This window comes from Clinocottus analis, unplaced genomic scaffold (assembly GCF_023055335.1).
Source record: "Clinocottus analis isolate CAN_PGR_092001 unplaced genomic scaffold, fCliAna1.0.p SCAF_9, whole genome shotgun sequence".
Classification (NCBI taxonomy): Eukaryota; Metazoa; Chordata; class Actinopteri; order Perciformes; family Cottidae; genus Clinocottus; species Clinocottus analis.
This window is the reverse complement of record NW_027176251.1, coordinates 4,091,171-4,110,123: the sequence shown is the minus strand read 5'-3', so window position 1 is coordinate 4,110,123 and position 18,953 is coordinate 4,091,171. Positions and strand designations below refer to the sequence as shown.

Sequence of the window (18,953 nt, the reverse complement as noted above, 5' to 3'; positions counted from 1 at the left end):
GGAAAAAAAAAGCAGTAGAGAAAAGAGAGGGAGAGAGAGATCAAAAACGATGTCCCTGTATCAAAAACGAGGTTGGAAAACTCTCCCTCCTCTCTTCATCCGACTCTCCCCAGATCATCGACCCCGAGGAGAATGAACTCAATCCATGTTAAATTATAGATTAAGGCCCGACTCCGGCTATGGTTCGGCAGCTGGCGGCAGCATGCGCGTCGAGCTGCACCGAGCCTGACACATTTCTGTTGCTGCCACTGTTGCCTCACCTCGCTGCCTTATTAAAGTCATCACCAAACACTCACATATCAGGATTTAAAAGAGACTGTATGAATATGTCACGATTATCTCAACAATGTGCTCCCAATGTTTTGTTGGCTTCGTGGAGGAGTTACCTTCAGCGTCACCTTTCAGGTCACGTGGTTTTCTCGACATTTTATTTTACAGATGAGTTTGAGTCTTTTAGCTCCATGATGAGATGATTTATGAAGTGCTGCTTAATGTTTGTTAATATTTGTTTGTTTGTTTTATGGATATTGCGCACTGTTTTTAAAGGGATAGTGCAGTTTGTTTTTTTAAAGAGGCTAGGTGCAAAGCAATGTATAGGCAGTTTTTGTGGACGGCTACATCAGCAAAACATATTCTCGCCAGTTAATATTCACATAAAAAGATCAATATTAGTTCACGCTATATTTAGAATATTTGCCGACAGGGAACTGGAATTTTGTTTTATAGAAAAGTTTTATTTTCAGCTCATTACCCATCAGAAAACTGTCTAAAGGGAAGATAAAGTGTGGAAAATAAAACAATATATAGTATACTTAAACGGATATAGATTTGTTTTTAGATGAGCTTTTCTTCTTTTGGCTTAGTCCAAAGTTGTACATTACTTTGATCCCGTGTTAATAGCCTGAGGCTCCAAACTCTGAGCAATACATAAGTACTTTATATACAATCCCACTTCAAATAATCTGAAATATCCCTTTAGAATACCAAGCCGATGGCGCAGAGCATCCAAAATGCAAATCTTGTATTTCAGTCACAAAGAAACTATCAATATCCATATCCAGAGTCTCAAGTATGACACACATGATAAAAAGAAATATTTTCAACTTCAACTCTTGATAATCCTTCAAATCGTTCACTGAGAAGATGTTGACGCGTGATAAATAAAGAGGGCAGTCCGTCACCGACACAGGGCATCGAGTTGAATCATCTTCCTGTGACTGTGGATGTGTGACGGTTGTCTCGATGTTGATGGATGTCAGAGGAGCAGAATGTCGGTTCAGCTTTTCAGCCTCGTCAGAACCTCAGTGTGAGTTCAGTGTGGTGCAGAGGGCGTACGCGAGCCAGTGGGTGATGCTCACGTACATTAACATGGACTAAATGCATAACTTTGTCAACAAATCAAGGAGGAGCTCGGATAACAACTCACACGGAGGAGTTCACTGCTCAGACAGACATTGCTCCATCTAGCTATACATAGCAAACAGTTGTGTTCTTCTTATATTAAGGCTCTGTCTCTCGTATGAAGCACCTTTAAGTATTTGTGAACAATAGCCATGGAAATCTACATGTATGCATCAATCACAAATAACAATAAATAATCAGTTGCCATGCCACAGCATTTTATTCACAAAACCAGATTGGAGATTGATTTCCTCCCTTTTATCAGTAGCACTTTCTTGTCTTGTCTAATAGTGTCCTTTTAGTGGACAGTTTATAAATAGCTGGAGAAAATGCCAATTCTACAGCTTGCATAAATATTGAGTCCGATGTATGAAAAATAATGAGGGTATAATTTTGGTATAATCTGTGATCGAAAATAGAAATCTTTCTCTGATCTCAACGACAATAGTACAGTGACAATAATCGTACGTAACAATATTTAGTAAATAACTTCCAGTGATTTCATGCAAAGCAAATCTCATAGGGCAGTCAAAGGCATCAAGATAATGTCCAGTATTAACATCAAACATGACACATGCAGTTTTTAACATAATCGGCATGCTGGTGAATCTCCAACAATAGAAAAAACATGAATACATAAACATATGTGGCACACATCTGTGTCGGTACTTTTTAAAGAGTTGGGAGGTATTTCAACCACGCACACGCGCGCGCACACGCACACAATCAGCCTGAAGAGTTAAATTTGTATCAATAACTTCCCTCAATAAATTAACATTTCCCCTTTCACATGATATACCTAATTCCTCAACAGATGCTCATGCAAGTCACAGAAGAAGTAGACGGCCGAAGGCTTGGTTCACCTACAAACATAGAAAATAATGCCATGCAGCCAAAGATTTGCATCCGAGGTAAGACAGTAAGGAACATTCAGGAACAAGATCATGCTCCGGTCGACATTCATAATGGCAATTTGTGTTTTTGTGTTCGAGAAATCACAGTGATTCCTTTCTGTTTTGTAAAGGCGTTCCAATTGGCTCATGGATTTGAGGCAGTTCCCGTGACAAAACATTACAGTAGAAAGTGGCCCTCTTTGGTTTCAACGGTAGTCCCTCACTCTTATACATCTCAGTAGTTTAAAGCCTTCAGATAGATGGATAGATGGATGGATGAATGAACGGATCGATGGATAGATAGATGGATAGATAGAAAGAGATAGGAAACTGCCCTTTAAGTGTAGTTTGACCAACATGAATAATCACACTCCTGAGTTTTTAACACAGTGACACTTGGGAGAAGCAATGTGCTCAGCAGATGAAAACTGCATTTCATCTACCCCGATTTGTAAAAATTATTCGGGGTAGTGCATTTGTTGGAAAATCACAGGCTATGGGAGGAGTCCCACGTGAGAAACCTTTACTCAACACTCCGCTTGCTTTACCTTTTTTCCTGCAGATACCCTGTTTCCAGCTGATGCTGATTAACCATCACAGGAACCTTGACTTACTCTGCTGCTCACATCCTGACCGCACTTTGACTTTGACCCACACTTGGCGTTTTCAACTGGCTCCAGAGTCTCTGTGGCGTCGAGGTGTCGATTTGTATCTGCAGCTTCATGGGGCTCGGGACTCTGATCTGATATTCCACTCGGATTGGACACTGAGGCTCTGCGTGTCTCCTGATAGGAGGAGCAGAGCTCCTGCCACTTGATTCGATTGGCATCCATCCCATCGACCATCGGCTGCAACTTCCTGTTGAGCTTCAGCATTGCCTGGGAGCGACAGAGGAGAGTACAGTGAATATTCACAGTCCCAAATAATGTTTTTATTGTTTAAATTGTAGAATGACGCCCACACTATGAGTTGAACTTTAGATACCGAGGTTCACCCACCTGATAAAGAGGTTTACAGATCCCATCGATCCACTCCAGCTGTAAGACAGGTAGTTCATCTTTGCGATTGCGGTCAAATATGGCCTACAGAGAGGTGATGTTCTTCTGTTATCCATGACCAAAAACATTCATCATAATCATTTGACAAAAAATGGGCACATAGAGAACATGGTTTGAGAGTAAATGGATAGAAATCTGAGGGATAAAAAGGAAAGAAATCCTAAAAATGAGGCTCTTAAAGCTTGCTCACTTACCGCCGGGGTCAACTTCAGCTCCGACCTCTCTCTGTCACCCTGTTCAAAGAACTCACTCGTCACCAGCTCTGCAACCTTGTGGCACAAATGTCATCCATCATTATATAATTATTCAACTCACATTTCAGTATTTTAGAAATGAATACTCCCAGAGCCTAAAACTGTCAGTATACAAGCAGGTACGTTTTGAAATGAAATTCCGAAAAAATATTTCTACATCTCCGGGCCCTGAAACATACAAGCACAGAAGTGAGAAACATCAAACCTGTTTGGATATCTTCCAGGGACGAGTGACGGCGCCCAGATCGCATCCTGTCATCAGCATGGACCTGTTGATGACATCAGAGCTTGTTTCTCGTTACTTGTTCGGCTCTTCACAGTTAAAGTGACTTGGGCACAAATGAGTTTGATTTAGTACAAAGCTAGAAACCTGAGGACTTCTCTGTGTCCTTCATCTGTCCAGCTGAATTCTCCAGACAGAACACACTCAAAGAACTTGGTTCGGCGCCTGACAATGCAACGAGACCATCAAGGATACAGGCAAAATAACACACTCGAAGACGGTTTCCATCACACAAGCACAGGAACCGAAATGTGGATTCTTCTAATGAACTGTAGAAGTTTATCTCATCATCTGTAGTAATCTACTTCAGTCTTAACTTTTTACTTATCATGTGGCACTTCAGCTCTGAATCCATTAAAAAGACGACTTACTCAAAGTGCAGAGTTAGGTCTGTGGAGAGAATCGCCTGCTTCAATAGTTGCATCATGTTGCTGTACTCTTTAGAGCAGAGGTTTGCAAAGATATTGTGACCCTGTGAGGAGAAGAAATACAATAGCATATAGATGTATACACAAAAGCAGGCTAGGATAAATAATAGTGGCTAAAATAGTGACTCCTTACAGCCAATTGGTAAAGTCATCGCTCACTGTCAGATGCGGCTCCCATTATCAATGCTAATTAGCAATGTGTATAGACTTTCTCTGTCCTCTGTTCAAATAAATCAATAGAGAACACAGCTCCTGATGGAGGAACTGATCAAAGCAGTCTCTTAGCGTCACCGGTGGTCGCCGCCCGCACCTTCCCCAAACTCTCATGCACACCGGCGGCTTTCTGGTGGCCCGGTCCTCAAAAACACATCAAATGTTGAAATGTTTCCAACGAGTGACCCAGCATGACGTCATGGAGGATCACGGTGCTTTTCATTTTTCATTTTTTTATTTTATACACCTGTGATTTCATGTCATATGTCCCAACGAAGGACACGTGTTGCACACTAGCATACTGCTGCAATGTGGCACTGAGCCATAATTATACAGACAAGAAAATAGACTTTAAATTACACCAGGATATGATATTGAAGCTGTTTGTAACATCGTATTCGGTGCTTCTCTGACAGTGAAAAACATCGCATGATTTGGCTAATCTGAATTGCACTTGAAACATCCTTAACAAGTAAGTATTCACAAAATGTTATACATCACTTCAAGTAAAACACTTAGTCAAGGAAAGCTAACTAAGCTCAGCTCAGATGGTAAACCTCCAAATTAGTTGAGCGTTGTAATGAAATGAAAAACACTGGTCTGACCTCACTTTGCAGGATCATGACCGCGTGGTTGAAGTGATGATGCTCCAGGGTGGCTGACGTCCCGTAGAGCAGAGCCAGAGCAGAACCTGTCCTGCAGGACAAAACAGAGCAGTGAAACTCTCAGACACCTGTCAGACACGTCGTACTGTCGGCCGGCCTCACTGACTTGGCTTGAAATGCGTTGTTGGTGCCTCGGTGGTCCAAGTCGTGACACAGGCAGCCGACCATCAGGGCCAGAATCTCCGCCTCTGAGAGGACATCCCGGAAGCTGGCCGTCTGCCAAAAGAAAAGCAGCTCGGCACCCTCGTACCCGGTCGTTTTGCAGCAGCTTTCATTCCCTATTCATTCTGTTTGGTTTTATTCACACTTTAACGCCCATTTAAGTGCGTAGGATGGGCTTGGAGAGGAGATAAACTGAATGTTTCTCCTGCGATGTTTCCTCTTAATGAGGTTTTGCTGAGTGACTGGTTGTTTAATCGGCAGAGACGTACTTTCCTCATGACTTTAATCATTACTTCCACAGCTTGCAATCCTCATCAAGGGTCTAAGTTTGGATGTTTTCATTTTGGTGTGAATTGGCCTTTGCTGTAGACAGTTTGACTGTGTCGGATGAAACTTGGAGATCGTGAAACTTACTGTGATCATAGCAAACATGCACTGCGACACATTGAAGGCATGCCTCCAGTTGTGATACGCCACAGTTCGATAGTTCTTCCTCACGGTCAGAAGCCAGCGACATAACACCTCGAAAGAAAGACAGACATACAGGTGATAATATACATATATCATATACACTGTGGACGCTAGCGCCTACCAAACATAACACGGGACACATACAAGGGCCTCACCTCATAGTCAATTTTAAACTTTTGGACGACACCAAGTTCCAGAAACATTCGGAGTGACGCGGTGATCATGGCGTCATTGTCCAAAGAAAAGTCGTTGAAGTAAAACTCATCGATGCCTAACTCACAGCTCAGGGGGATCTTTGCTGCCTTAGGGGAGCAGAGGACAGAGCTGTCAATCACACGGGGCCAGCGATGGAGGAGGGAAAAGCACGAAAACATGTTTTCAGACAGTTTTTGCATTCCTTCCAGAGATTACCTTAAGTCTGTCAACTTCTACCTTGGAACAGGTCGCGTGGTAGGACAACATCTGAAAAGAAATATGAATCATGAGCTTCCGATGCTATAGAAGTGGAAATAAGACCAACTCTGAAAAAGACGCTGCTGTAGAAGATAATAAATGATCCAAGGATTTGAATGCCTGTTTTTCCTCCCTCTCTTGTTATGTAATCAGGATGAAATGAAGTCATTCCAAAACCAATGTGTTGCTATACTTTGGCTCTCCCGACAGAAAAGGAAATCCATTTGGTGTTTAAAGAAACAGCAAAGATTATGTGACAGAAGTACAGCAGTGTTGCCTCCGAGGAGAGCCGAGCAGACCGGCACATGTATTTATCATGAATTATTGAAAGCAGCTGAAATATTTATAGTCTAGAAGCAGAACCATGTCTGCTGAGGATAAAGCGACTGCTCAGGTTAGATATCAGGCAACAGAGCCGCAGATAATTAATCAGTGATATTACTTTCCTCAGTTACTGTTCCCCCACACGAATAAGATGTAAGAAAAATCCCTTTTTCATTTCGGCTATTTTTTTCAAAGTCATTTAGATTGTTTTAATTTACAGAATACCTTCTATACATCTATGAAAGTACATCCATTTCAAAGCACAGCTGCTATAAAGTTCAGCGTCTCAGTGATTGTTTAACTTCATTAAGCACTTTTATTGAGAAATAGAGTCAGCTTAGCGCATGTTTTAATGCAATATAATTTAAATATTGGTAAACAATATATTCACATGACTAACCACCTGGTTCTCAGTCCAACTCTTCACATACTGACGCTTTGTTCAGACCCCTTTGCTCTCTAATTTCCTGCTTAGCCCGGCGCACGGTAAGTCACAGTAAACTCGTGGTTAACGTTGTGAATTCAAACAAAAACTTTTGTTTAGGTTCAGGCAACAAAACCACTGAGTTAAGTTAGCGAAAAACACAATGGTTTGGCTTAAAAGTACATATACAAAGTCAAATGTAACCAATGTAATATAAGTATGCAAAACATGTGACAAACACCACTAACATAACTTTAAAATAACTTAGTAATTTGGGACACAAACATTGGTCTGGAACATCGGTATCCTCTACTTGTTGGTCCCTTCACCTCGCGTCCCTGTCATCACACTCCAGAGGCTTTTTCTCTGAGCGTCTAATAATGGACGGGTTTAAATCGTAGTTATGTGAAGGCGCAGTGTGTGTCAGACAACCGCTAAAGGCCGCGTTGCTGTCTGACGGGCGTCTCAAAGCGTTTTTGGAAATAAAAATAGGCCTGACTGTGAAGTTCTCAGGTTGGATATCTCTGTAATTTTACCTCTGTGTTAGTTATTTCACATTTACAAGAAGCGGGAATGATGGGAAAGGAGACGGAATAAAAAGTCCTATTCCTAATATCGTATATCTCACAAAGTGATGAAATTATGGTTAAAATAAAAAGAGAAATTGTCTGTAATCAATATGATGCAGCGCTTACATCCAGTGCCACGGACTGCTTGGCCCACGTCTTCTTAACTTGATTGTACATCATAGTGTTGTTAATTCCAAGTCCACAGAATATCACAAATGCCTGTACACAAAAGGACAATCCGGTGAAAAACACACACAAAAGAAACCTTGAAAAAAAATTGCCATAGTGTGTATCCAATGCAACAACCGACACTTAAAGTGTGGATGGAACAGCTGTAAAACAAACCTCAAACAGCCTCTGATCTGCATCATTGAACGTCTTCCTGTCGAGGCGATTCAGAATTTGTGCGACCCCTAGGGAGAAACGACACACACATGGACTTCAATATGAAAACAGATTCCCCCCCGAGGTCACGTTGGTTATTTCTCGTCAATTTACCAATTATCTGATGAGTCCCATTCCAGATGGGGACACATAACACTGATCTGATGTGAAATCCTGAGGCCTGATCAGCCTGAAAATAGAGGAGATTGCGACCATCAAGTTTGTGTTTGTTTGAGAAATTTATGTTCAAGACTTTTTTGAGCCCACATTTTTTATTTGAGTGGACCATTAATTTAAAAAACAACACATATATTAGTTGTATTTGGTGTCTGTGATGTATGTGTGTGTCTGTGTCTACTTGCAGCCTGAAGCACGTGTGTGTGTGTGTGTGTGTGTGTGTCCATGCAGACTATCGTGTCCACACCTCAGCATCAAAGCGTGGGTCCTGACACACATCGCTGATGTTCACAGGCAGCCCTGTGGACGCCACCAGCTCAGCAATGCTGTTATTGATCAGCCAATCGGAGCACGACAGCTTCTCCATGCTGATGTCCCCAATAACACAAACAGGAAACAATAATCAGGTCCGACAGCAGTAATTATTGAGAGTGTTATGGATTTGTATGAATGCGCATCACATGTAGCCATTGAAGGAGCGTGTTGCTTTTTTTTGTGGCATCGCCCCCTCCAATGGATAATAAGTCCATGGCGTCCCTTTCACCTGATGTCACGGTCCATGTTGCACAGCGGAGACATGAGTTCAAACGTCTTGGAGAACTTCACAACCTATAGAAGAGACTTGTATCAGCAATGATGACGTTCGGCAACAACCATAGGAGAGTTTTGCGCAAGAAAAGCTACATGTTCTTCACAGGAAAGCCAATGGAAATGAATCTGCGAGGCTAGAAAAGAACAAACGTAGCCTTACGGGTGAGTCGATGTCTTCCAGGAGAAGCACAGAGCAGCGTTCACATTGCAGCAGGGTGAGCGCTCGCTGCATGATCTTCCTAACAATCTTCTCCAGGTCGGTCTGCTCCTCAAACAGGTCGTTGACCACCTCCAGCAGAGCCTGTGGCGGCGAGAAAGGTCACCTCTGGCTTAGGTGCATTGCAGTGATAACAAAATTGAAACTTGTGGAGTTTCCCTAGGTCTAAGCATTTAATGCCACTGCTGATTCTCCATTGTCTATAAAACTACCAAAGATCGTTTTATAAAATGCACAGTTCACAGTCTCTTACCCTGCTCCTTTCATACTCCTTCCGAGACTCTGAAAACAACTTGGCATTGGAAATCGATATTCCACAGAACGGGAGATACATCTGCAGAACCTGAGTAAAAGTACCAGAAAAAAAAGGCATAATCAATAATGATGTGAGCTATTTGCATGCGAAACAAAAGGGCATAAAACTGGGTAAAAGAAAAAGAGTCAGTGGGGATGGGAGAAGAAAGCCATGATGGAGTTTGCTGCTTTTCTGCACACATTTTCTCCAATAGATTCCTTGTTAATGAAGTATTGATCTGGAGAAAAAAGGGCTTTAGTGAGACATCAAGGGCCCTAAAATGTCGGGATAAGCTGTCAGATCAAGCTGTCACTGTCTTTGTACCATAAAAGCAGTTACTTTGACTTTAATCAGAGTTGTGTTTAGATTCTCATACAATAAAATGGTCTTATAAAAAGTGCTTAAAATGATTTTCCACAACTTTATTCTGCCACCTTGTGGACAAACTGTTGCATCTCAGTGCAGCTGAACTTAAAGGTGAATAAACATAAAGAGTTTGATGATTCATTTTACTAACTCCAAAGTGTGTGTCAAATGATACCTTTTCTTTTTTAGTGTCGGGCCACGCAGTTAAAAGAAGCCAGCACTTTTGACATATACGAGATACACACTATATTATTTTCTCATCATCAAACTGCAGAATGAAAATGCATATTTAAGCTGTGGAACAGTAAAAAAAATAAATAATAATACACACAGATCCTAGCAAACCCATTCCAAGCAGATTGCTCAGGGAGCAATTTAAAGTGTATCCACTCAAAATGTGTTTCCTAAGTGTGCGTATATATTGCAAAGCCAGACGTATTTAATGCTCCACACTCGAGAAAGAGGTTAACCTCCTCCTTTCATTTTTTCTTGCGTTTGGCTTCCGAGGGAACACTCGGGCCCTCTTCACAGACATTAAGAAGATTCAAATAATAAACAGTGTTTTTTTAGCTGCATGGCTCACGAGCTTCAATGTAATAAGTGTTAATCTGTGTGTGTGTGTGTGTGTGTCTGTGTGTGTGTGTTCTACAGGAATCCAATTTCAACTCCAGCTCCTCTGAAATGCCCTTAATGGTCAAACCAACTACAATAACACTGAAGATATTAAATAGCGGATGAAATGTGTGTGAATGGGAAAAATGTCCCGAGAACAGAAGCTCACCTTCTCATCATCCTCGGTGAAGGGAGTGCCCATGGGGTTTTTGTTGATTGCTTGTACAACACCTATGACTTCCCCGTCGCTGTTACAGATGGCCATGCAGAGGATGGACTGAGTCTTGTATCCTGTTAACTTGTCGATCTCGTCACTGAAGCGGTGGTCCTGCAACATGTTGCACGTATGTGAAGCATGCATGATTAACACACAAACAGCCTGTAACTTCAAAGTGCCCCAAAACCAGCACGTTTGACGTTTTACTCTGTCTATACATGGCTACATAATATTTGGGGTTTACTTTGATTTTGTCACATAATAAAGAAGCCCAGGCACAATTGTTTGGCTGATTGAATTCACGGCTCTGCTGGAGGCTTCATGCTTTTAAGCAGAAAAAAAACAACCCTGATGCCCCTGATACATATCTACACTATTGCAGTAACAGACCTCAGGGGGATCGGCATAATCATGTTGCCTTAGCTTCCCATGCAGCCCAGGGGCCATGATATAATGATGTGGCTGAGATCCTTGTGGGAAGAATTGTAACGCATGATTGCCTTTTTCTTTGTATATTATAGAGAGAAGTTGTTTTATTCTGATATAATTGAAGAAATCACAGCCGTTCTCCATTTCTTTGACGCGTTGTGCAGAGTTCTGCTCAAGAAACAACTGATTTCAATGTATTCCTTTCTTTTTGGACATATGGATACTATTAATGTAGGAATGTTTTCACTTAATAATGACAAATGTCTGATCCCCACATCATAAATGAATAGCTTCACTGTATGTCTGTATTCAATGAAGTCTAAGTTGAGTAATGTCTCCATCATATGGCTCACCTCATATGCGTTTGGGGTGTTTACAGTTTCCCCATGCTCTGCCACATATCCAATGATACCCTTCCCCCATGGCACCTGCACTTCATTGGAGTTAAGGGTGCTGGACGATGGCCTGACAGTGGTGCCAGAGTGAACGTCAAAGAACTTGGACACCAGTGTCCTCTTGTGCGCGGGTCCCTCCACCAGGAACAGCGAACACCTGTCCGCATCCACCAGGATACACACGTTGATCAGGATCTTGTAGCTGAGGTTTGTCAGGTCCAAGTCATTGGAGATATCTTTCACTAACTCCAAGAAAAACTCCCTCTCGTTCGTTTCCTTGAGTCTGTATTTGTAGTCGATGGCGCTGGAAGCGTACTGTGGCACGTTGACCCTGGACTCCAGCAGGGCGCTCAGGATGTGCGCGGTGGTCGGAGGCAGCGAGCTGGCTTTACGCAGGAGCGCGCGGCGCCTCATGCTGGACTGGGACTCGTGTGCGCTGAGACTCACATGCTCGTCGTAGGTCCGGTGGGCGGTGGTGGCTTTGGACCGGGCGTAGTTCCGTCGCAGCTCCATGTGGGACGATCTGCGCCGGAGCCCGTCCGGGTTGCTCGTCCACAGCGGGTCCCTGGCGGCGGCGCCGCGCTTCTCCTCGGCTGTGGACACTTTCAGCGGCTGATGCGCCTTCAGCCATCGGCTAACTTGATCACATTTCGCCTTCCGAACGAGATACTCCTCAAAGAGGTCTGGGTGGCAGTCCAAAAACGCTTCTATGTCCGAGAAGTCAAACGCTGTCATGCTGAAAGCTGCTGCGCGGACCAAGGGAGACACTCAAGTGCAGGGGAACCGGAGTTAGAGGAGTGGATGGCAGGGTGATGCGGCTGCTGCAGCCGAGCTTCTCAGAGAAGTGATGGCCTCAAAACATTTATTCATTCATCTCCCTCTGTGAGACATTCTTCCTTCCTCAAACACTAACAACTAAAGGAGTCGAACAGATTCAGTTTATTTCGGATCGGATCGATGGAAACCGAGAGACGTTACAGCTGTCAGTCAAGTCGAGATGGAGTGTCTGTGGGGAGAACTATTCAAACACAGCCACTATATTCTCCTTGGAAATGAAAAAGAAACTGCAGGGTCGGCTGTTCGCTCGCTCTCTTTATTCAATACCACTAGAGACACCCTCAGCAGGGCTCCAATCAAAACAGAGCACGAATTTAATGTTTCATTTAGGAAAATGTGCAGGCAAAGCACAGGAGTGTTCAGGAGTATGAGATATTTTGGAAGGTACAGTGTAAATGAACAAATGTGCAAATTTACACACAAAAACTTTTCTTTTTTTTTAACCAACTGCCCAAGGGCTCCTGGCCCTGAGGAAGAGGATGTCTTTTAACCTGCCAGGGCTTCATGACCAAATGGTTTTAGTCGCCCAAATTGAACTCAACCTCAACTGTTACTGTCACTGAGAGATGCTACACTATAGGCCAGTGTTCAGGCTGGAGACTTGCTGCACAGGCCATGTGGCAAAATCAAATTAGCAAATCTAATTGATAACCTGGGCTGCTGGCTACTGGCTTTCAGGGGTCACGAGGGTCACATCGCTCATTTTTAAGTTATCTGGCAGTCTTTATGGCTTGTTGAACTGAATTAATTCATTAGAGGTTTTTGGTGACAGAACCTCAGATGAAGTTGAACTTCACTTGGTGGGTGCAACCCTGTCGGGGTTAAGCATCAACCTCCATGTGCACAATATGTTTATATTATAGGGAAATCACTGCAGGCTGTGGCAGATTTATAATGCAGCAGCAGGGAAAGTAATGCAAAGAACGCAGCTCCGCTGGGGCCGAGCAGGGTAATTGGTTACTGGACTTAGCTTAGGCTGCTTGATAGGACTTGGTGTTTTGCTGAGACTTTTGGGTCTTTTGGGAATCCCAATTAAAAAGCAGAATGCAGAATGTGGGTCTTGTGAGTGCCAACAAACAAGGCAAACCTTGCAGCTTTGAAAGCAGTTATGTCCGAGAAGAAGCAGCTGCTGCATTGATTATACTGAACGTCTTCAGTGTGCCGATTGAAAACTGGTATTTAGATGCAGTTTTGAGGTTTATTTTCTGATAATGTTTGGATATTTCACATTTGTATCATTAGAAAATGTATGTTTCTGTGCCTATCGGTGTTGTGAAGTGGAGATGTGACATGCAGTACATCTGTGGACCAATCAGGATGCAGATGCATCATTTAAATGTCCACACAATCCTGATGCAGCAGATTTGCTCCAAAGGTTTTGAAGGTACACGTTTCAGATAAAGAGTTGTTTTTTTTAACTTTGATTTGCACTTTTATTTGTGAGTATTTAAAATTATAGTCAAATATATAGGAAGCTAAGTTTTCAAGTTGGTTCGTGTCGACAAAGTATTTTTCACGTTACTGTAAAGTATGCAAAAGAATTAGTCATCCCAAAATGTGGACCGGCTTTCTGGGATCTCTAAAGTCAAGGATTCATTTTCTCATGAGGGGTTGACACAACACTGCCATTTCCCTCCAAAAATGGGGGAAACTATTTACATTATGGTTACTGTCAGTCATTTTTACATTAATCAGATTCTTCGGATGACAAATGAACCCTACTCCTGCATGCTGAGGCTTGGCAGAGTAACAGTCCCACGGACAGTGCACGTCTCGCTGTCCTCCAAACCCAAGAAGAAGATGTTCTACAAAATGAGCACATAATGTCTAAATCAATAAAAAGAACAGGGTGATCCTCAGACTGAAGTCTCCTTCCTTTGAACAAGTTCGGGAGCTTTGTCTTGGGCGTGCAGTCTGAATGTAGAACTGTTTCTATGTCGCCGAAGACTGGAGACAAAGAAACACGACTCCTGCAACCAAACACCGCACGGGGCTCAGCTTGTATCTGGTGTCAGCGTGTGTCGAGGCGGCCCGGCTTGATTTTCGTTCTTTGCACTCTTACTTGTATGAGTTCATCAAACTGTGAACGTGTAATATTATCAGATCCACACTCGACAACTGGATGATGGGCATCCGGAGCCGTGATTACCCACTGCATATGAATTAACTGATGTGATATTAAATATAAGCCCATTCAACCCCCATCCTCAGTTAGTACTGTGGGGGAAAAACATTTTCAGAAGGTTGCGGGTTATATTTTGTCTGGACTTGGCAAAGAAAATGTGTTGTGATGTTTCAGTCTTTGGTGTTTTACAAAAGCTTTTTAAACCACATCTCTGTGCGGTGGGCTGGATTGGGTGTCACTCCGATCCTATTGTTCATTGTAACATCATCACTCTGGCTGTCCCAGGAATACAAACCCAGTTTACTGGTCACAAGTGAAGACGAGGGAGTCCTGTTCTGTCCAAGACAGCGTCAACGTTTCTGCTCTTGAACAAGAATACTGCATATCCGCTCCAGCAGAAGAAAACAGGCTTCTTTTTTTCTGCCATTATCTCTTCCTCCTTGCCCAGGTACGTGAGCTCGACATTGTGTTTTAGGGGGTTCCTTTGCGTAACTGTTGGATTTTTGTTGTGTTTCATGATTAGAAATGGTTACTAAAGTAAAAGATCATTAGAAGAGGCCTCACCGGAGCTCACAGATGACAGAGAATGCTTTTGAGAAGCCTACATGTTTGCAGTTTTAGCGTATAATATACTACATACTCATGCGTGTAAATATAATGTATTTAATGAGTTGGGTGATAAACTGGTGGGAAGTATTTCAATCACCAGATAAGTGGGCATAACACTCACGATTTAAAAAAAGATTAGATAAAACAACAACATTGATGAGCAGATAATATTTTCAACACCGATTTGGATGAATCATCTTCCTTCATGTATTGATCCTTCCCTCATGTCTTCATCCTGCCTTCCTCATCCTCTGTTCTGAGTCAGACCACCCAGCAGCCAGATGGAGCCCAAGGCCTCCCTAAACCACGGCATCCCGCCTGATTTAAACGGCCATTCTCACTTTGCTTGTGGAGGAACCATCGTAACCGAGTGAGTGCAAAAACATTCTGCACAGAAATAAAAAACATGTAAGACATCAAATTGTAGATTGTTGTTTTTCCTTTGCAGGCCCACCAGCGGTCAACAACGCTATAACAATACTGGCAGAAAGAAGAGTAAACTTTATCTCAATGACCAGCTGTGAGTCGCTATTGATTTATCACAATAGTAATTAATAACATGAAGGTTAATATTAAGGTTGTTTCTTTTCTCAGCATACCAAAACCAACTGATATAAATATGGTGTGAGTACTTTCTTTTTAATAGACCAATTTAAAGCTCGCTACTTGCATTTAAAGGTTCTTGTGTGGGCCTCAAACCTTGACACGCGCCATCTTTATTTATTTCTCTGCCAACAGGGAGAAAATGATAAAGATAGCAACTCCAAAACAGCACCCCTACTCATCCCACATCTCCCAGTTTGCAATGTTCCCCTCCTTCCGCTCCCCAGATGACCATGAAACAGGAGTCAGAGCTGCTTCTCAACATTTCCTCAACCCCCTTGTCCCGACTAAGGCGCCGGACGTCACTTTGCTGAGTAAAACTATCGGTACGAGTGAAACATGTTGAGGTTAAATGCGACGAGAGAATATATGCATCCACAGAAGTATACTATGTCTTTATTTTCCATGTGCAGGTGGCCCATACAGACATGAGGTCTTGGAGACACCGAAAAACAGGAAGAAAGGCGTTACGTGGACTGGAGAACACGGCTTCTTAGATGCGAGTGATGCAACACATCGCTTCACATTGTCATTGAGGTTATCTAATCGATCTAATCACAGTTGATCCCATCATTTTCAAAATTGACCAATGTTCTTCCTTCAGCGTACGAAGCCGTTGAAAGGAGAGAACCAGGTATTCTACCCGACTCCTCCCAAGACGATGCTACCCAACCCTACACTTCGTCACCGGGAATTGTCGTTATCTGAGCGGACGAGCAACATGCTGAAAAATCTGGAGCGGGCACAATGGGTCACCTCCTACCAAATGCACCACACAGGTGCAGAAGCCTGAACGTATACGTTAATATGTTAGCGACAGAAGAGTTATTGGAGTCGGGAGTGGACCTGAATCTAATATTTAATTAATGATTGTAACACAATAATACTGTTGGTATTTTATTTCTCTAAGGATCCGGGCCAGCAAATCCACTTCTGATAGACGACTTCAAGGAAAGAATCTGTGACATGACTGGGATGAATACACACGCCGCACCACTGGTAAAAAAACCTTGAGAACGAGGCACCTTTTTACAGCAACATTTGCTCTATTCAACACTAATCCTATTACATTCCTCTCCCTTCAGAGAGAAAGGTCTTTTCCTGTATTTGTCCCCTCTAAACCCAGAGGAGGATGTAGAAAAAGACAGCAGAGGAGCACCTGCAGTCTGTATGAGGGCAGGGAGAGAGACATACAATTATCCACGTCACAAATCAACCCAGAGGCTAACAACACTGCCGGGATCTCAGGTGCAGAGCAACTCCTGGACATGCACACCACCTCCCCTCTCTCCCGGGAAGAGATGGCGGTCGACCGGGAGAAGAGCATGACCGAGCTGCGTGGAGGACATCTTTCAAGCGTTAGTCAGCCGTCCGTGGTCCGAGAACTGGCAGGTACCGAATCTAATGCTGATTTATCACCAAGGGCAGTTTTAGAGCAGGAGATGCTGGCGGAGGGCAGAGAGCTGCCAGGAAGTGTGTCTGACCTCTGCATCCTGCCAAGGCCTCATGTCCTGCCTGGCATTCGCCCAGTGGACAGAGTTGGGACCGTGGGTAGAGGAGGCGCGGCTCTCCGCCTCCGGGACCTTCAAAATAACTTCAGTAAATCGAAGGCCCATCGCGACTTCAACTGCTCCATCAGCCACGCTGCTGTGAACCTGAGGGACAATGTTGTCGCCGGGAAGAAACACAACTTCTACGGGATCAACTGTTACTACCTGCATGGATGATACTGGACATGATTTATTTTACACCTGGGGGCAAATCATATTTGCGATGATTTTAAACTGAGACGTAAAGCTGATATCTAACGTTTCATTAATATTCTCAATGTTGAAATTTAAAGATTACAAAGTTTATATAAGGAACCATTGTACTTTTAAAATCAGCTCCCTGAATTTTGGGGCTTTTATTTCCTCTTGAAATTAAAAAATACATACATATATATATATATATATATATATATATATATATATATATATATATATATATATATATATATATATATATTAAGAGGAATTCAAATGTCTAATATATGAAAGAACTGCATCAAGTAAAAGTAATAGAAGGTAATATATCAAGATAATACAGTTATGATATATATTTTTTTAAGCTGTAAAAAAAAAAACAGGTTGCCCGGATTGGTTGAATTCAGACACCAAATTTCACATTAAATCAGTCAAATTCTAGTATATGTTTTTGAATGTAAAAAAATAAAATGATTGCAATAAGGTCACAGGAGTTTTAGTTCCAACATTAGAGTCCAAAAGATATGAAAACAGAGAGACAATAAAGGCTGTAAGAATCCTCATGTGCTCATTATCGAATAGTTTGTGATTCATATTCTGTTTTGAGCAACTTTCCAGATTGCAAATTTGACTAATTACTAATTATTATAGTAAACAGCATATTTGCAGTACATTGTTGATTTGCTCTTTGGTTCTAAGCATTTAATTAGCTAGTTTTATTCCAGCTCAGAATGTATTATAGAATAACCGTCTTATAAAAGGCTCCCTTAAGCCACAGCTGGTTGTAAGAGTAAAATAAAAGAAACAGCCTTCAAAGCTCACTTCTGTGAGTTCAGTGCGCCTGAACAGTCCAAACTGAAGGAATATTCAGCAGCTGTAAATTCATAATGCTGCACAGATGAATACTTTGGTCTTTTCTGTAACCTTTTTTTTTAAATTTCACAGGGAGAAAACTTCTATGAAGATGATAATTCCCCCTGAATGTCACACAGAGTTCACCCCAGAGCTTTGTGTTGGCTGTGTTATGGAATCCACCTCTGTATCGTAGGTGTTGCAGTAACCTTCTAGCTCGCCAGTGTGAAAAGGGGAAAAAAAAAGCCTTTTCCATGTAATCTGTTGCAGTCAGGCCGACACTCTGCAAAAGCTTTTTTGTCACAGAAAGTCCTTGAGCAGCAAGCCTGCAACCTTGTGTGATATAACAGCCTCTCATTCAGGCATTTGGAGAGAAAAAAAGAAAAAGATAATGGCTTTCACAGCGAGATAGACCAGTACAATTTTCTTCCTGAATATTGTCGACATTGCAGATGTTGTTGCAATGCAATTTCTAACCAAGATAAGATTAGTGTTGTTGCTTATTGTTGTTTTTGTCCTTTTTTGCTATTGTGCAGACAACAAAACCTGCATTTTTATTTAAAGAAATGCACTTATGTTCCATTCAATGACATCTACATTTGTTTATCTGCTGAGTCACTCACTATGCATGCAAATATTTTTTTTTTTATCTCAGAAATTGTTTTAGAGTTATGTTATCTATTATTATGCCATGAGGACACCTGAAAAGCTGTGATTCAACAATGTGTCCAGCAGAGGGCGGTGTTACAGCATTTTCGGCCACAAGTTATGTCAGTTCTTCATTTTGTTGCTTGTTTTTATGCTGGTTATCTTTTCTTTTTGGTGATTCATCATGTTTAATATCTCATTTCAGTTAGTAAAAACAATCAAACTTCTCATCTGTAACTGGACACAGTCATGT

The 18,953-nt window shown here is 42.2% G+C and overlaps 2 protein-coding genes across 3 annotated transcripts; one reads left to right on the top strand and one right to left on the bottom strand.

Moving 5' to 3' along the window:
- Positions 1 to 1,645: 1,645 nt before the first annotated feature.
- pde11al (phosphodiesterase 11a, like) lies at positions 1,646 to 12,303 on the bottom strand. Of its 2 annotated transcripts, none has more exons than XM_068569808.1 (20): positions 11,240 to 12,303; positions 10,410 to 10,619; positions 9,221 to 9,310; positions 8,911 to 9,051; positions 8,704 to 8,768; positions 8,407 to 8,527; positions 8,097 to 8,172; positions 7,944 to 8,011; positions 7,725 to 7,817; positions 6,240 to 6,290; positions 5,984 to 6,130; positions 5,772 to 5,879; positions 5,302 to 5,411; positions 5,136 to 5,226; positions 4,261 to 4,361; positions 3,977 to 4,054; positions 3,812 to 3,875; positions 3,547 to 3,621; positions 3,293 to 3,376; positions 1,646 to 3,172 (listed from the first exon to the last, which is right to left on the bottom strand). In XM_068569808.1, the coding sequence occupies exons 1-20, from the start codon at positions 12,014 to 12,016 to the stop codon at positions 2,882 to 2,884; spliced, it is 2,841 nt and encodes a 946-aa protein (XP_068425909.1). In that variant the 5' UTR covers positions 12,017 to 12,303; the 3' UTR covers positions 1,646 to 2,881. The 2 variants fall into 2 exon arrangements, with proteins under 2 accessions (XP_068425909.1, XP_068425910.1); XM_068569809.1 differs by having other exon boundaries at positions 10,410 to 10,568.
- A 1,060-nt stretch (positions 12,304 to 13,363) lies between these two features.
- LOC137781137 (sperm-associated microtubule inner protein 4) lies at positions 13,364 to 17,182 on the top strand. Its single transcript, XM_068569719.1, has 9 exons — positions 13,364 to 13,502; positions 15,114 to 15,222; positions 15,301 to 15,372; positions 15,447 to 15,476; positions 15,591 to 15,781; positions 15,869 to 15,954; positions 16,069 to 16,234; positions 16,366 to 16,454; positions 16,541 to 17,182. The coding sequence occupies exons 1-9, from the start codon at positions 13,364 to 13,366 to the stop codon at positions 17,180 to 17,182; spliced, it is 1,524 nt and encodes a 507-aa protein (XP_068425820.1).
- Positions 17,183 to 18,953: the final 1,771 nt, after the last annotated feature.

Excerpts from the sequence above, each read along its gene's own strand:
- LOC137781137 (XM_068569719.1), top strand. The coding sequence starts at position 13,364 with ATGTATGTTTCTGTGCCTATCGGTGTTGTGAAGTGGAGATGTGACATG. Across the intron at positions 13,503-15,113 it reads TTGCTCCAAAGGTTTTGAAG|TCAGACCACCCAGCAGCCAG; the intron begins GTACACGTTTCA and ends CTCTGTTCTGAG. Across the intron at positions 15,373-15,446 it reads CTTTATCTCAATGACCAGCT|CATACCAAAACCAACTGATA; the intron begins GTGAGTCGCTAT and ends TTCTTTTCTCAG.
- pde11al (XM_068569808.1), bottom strand. The coding sequence starts at position 12,016 with ATGACAGCGTTTGACTTCTCGGACATAGAAGCGTTTTTGGACTGCCAC. Across the intron at positions 8,012-8,096 it reads TGGGACTCATCAGATAATTG|GGGTCGCACAAATTCTGAAT; the intron begins GTAAATTGACGA and ends GTTTCTCCCTAG. Across the intron at positions 6,131-6,239 it reads TAGAAGTTGACAGACTTAAG|GCAGCAAAGATCCCCCTGAG; the intron begins GTAATCTCTGGA and ends TGCTCCCCTAAG.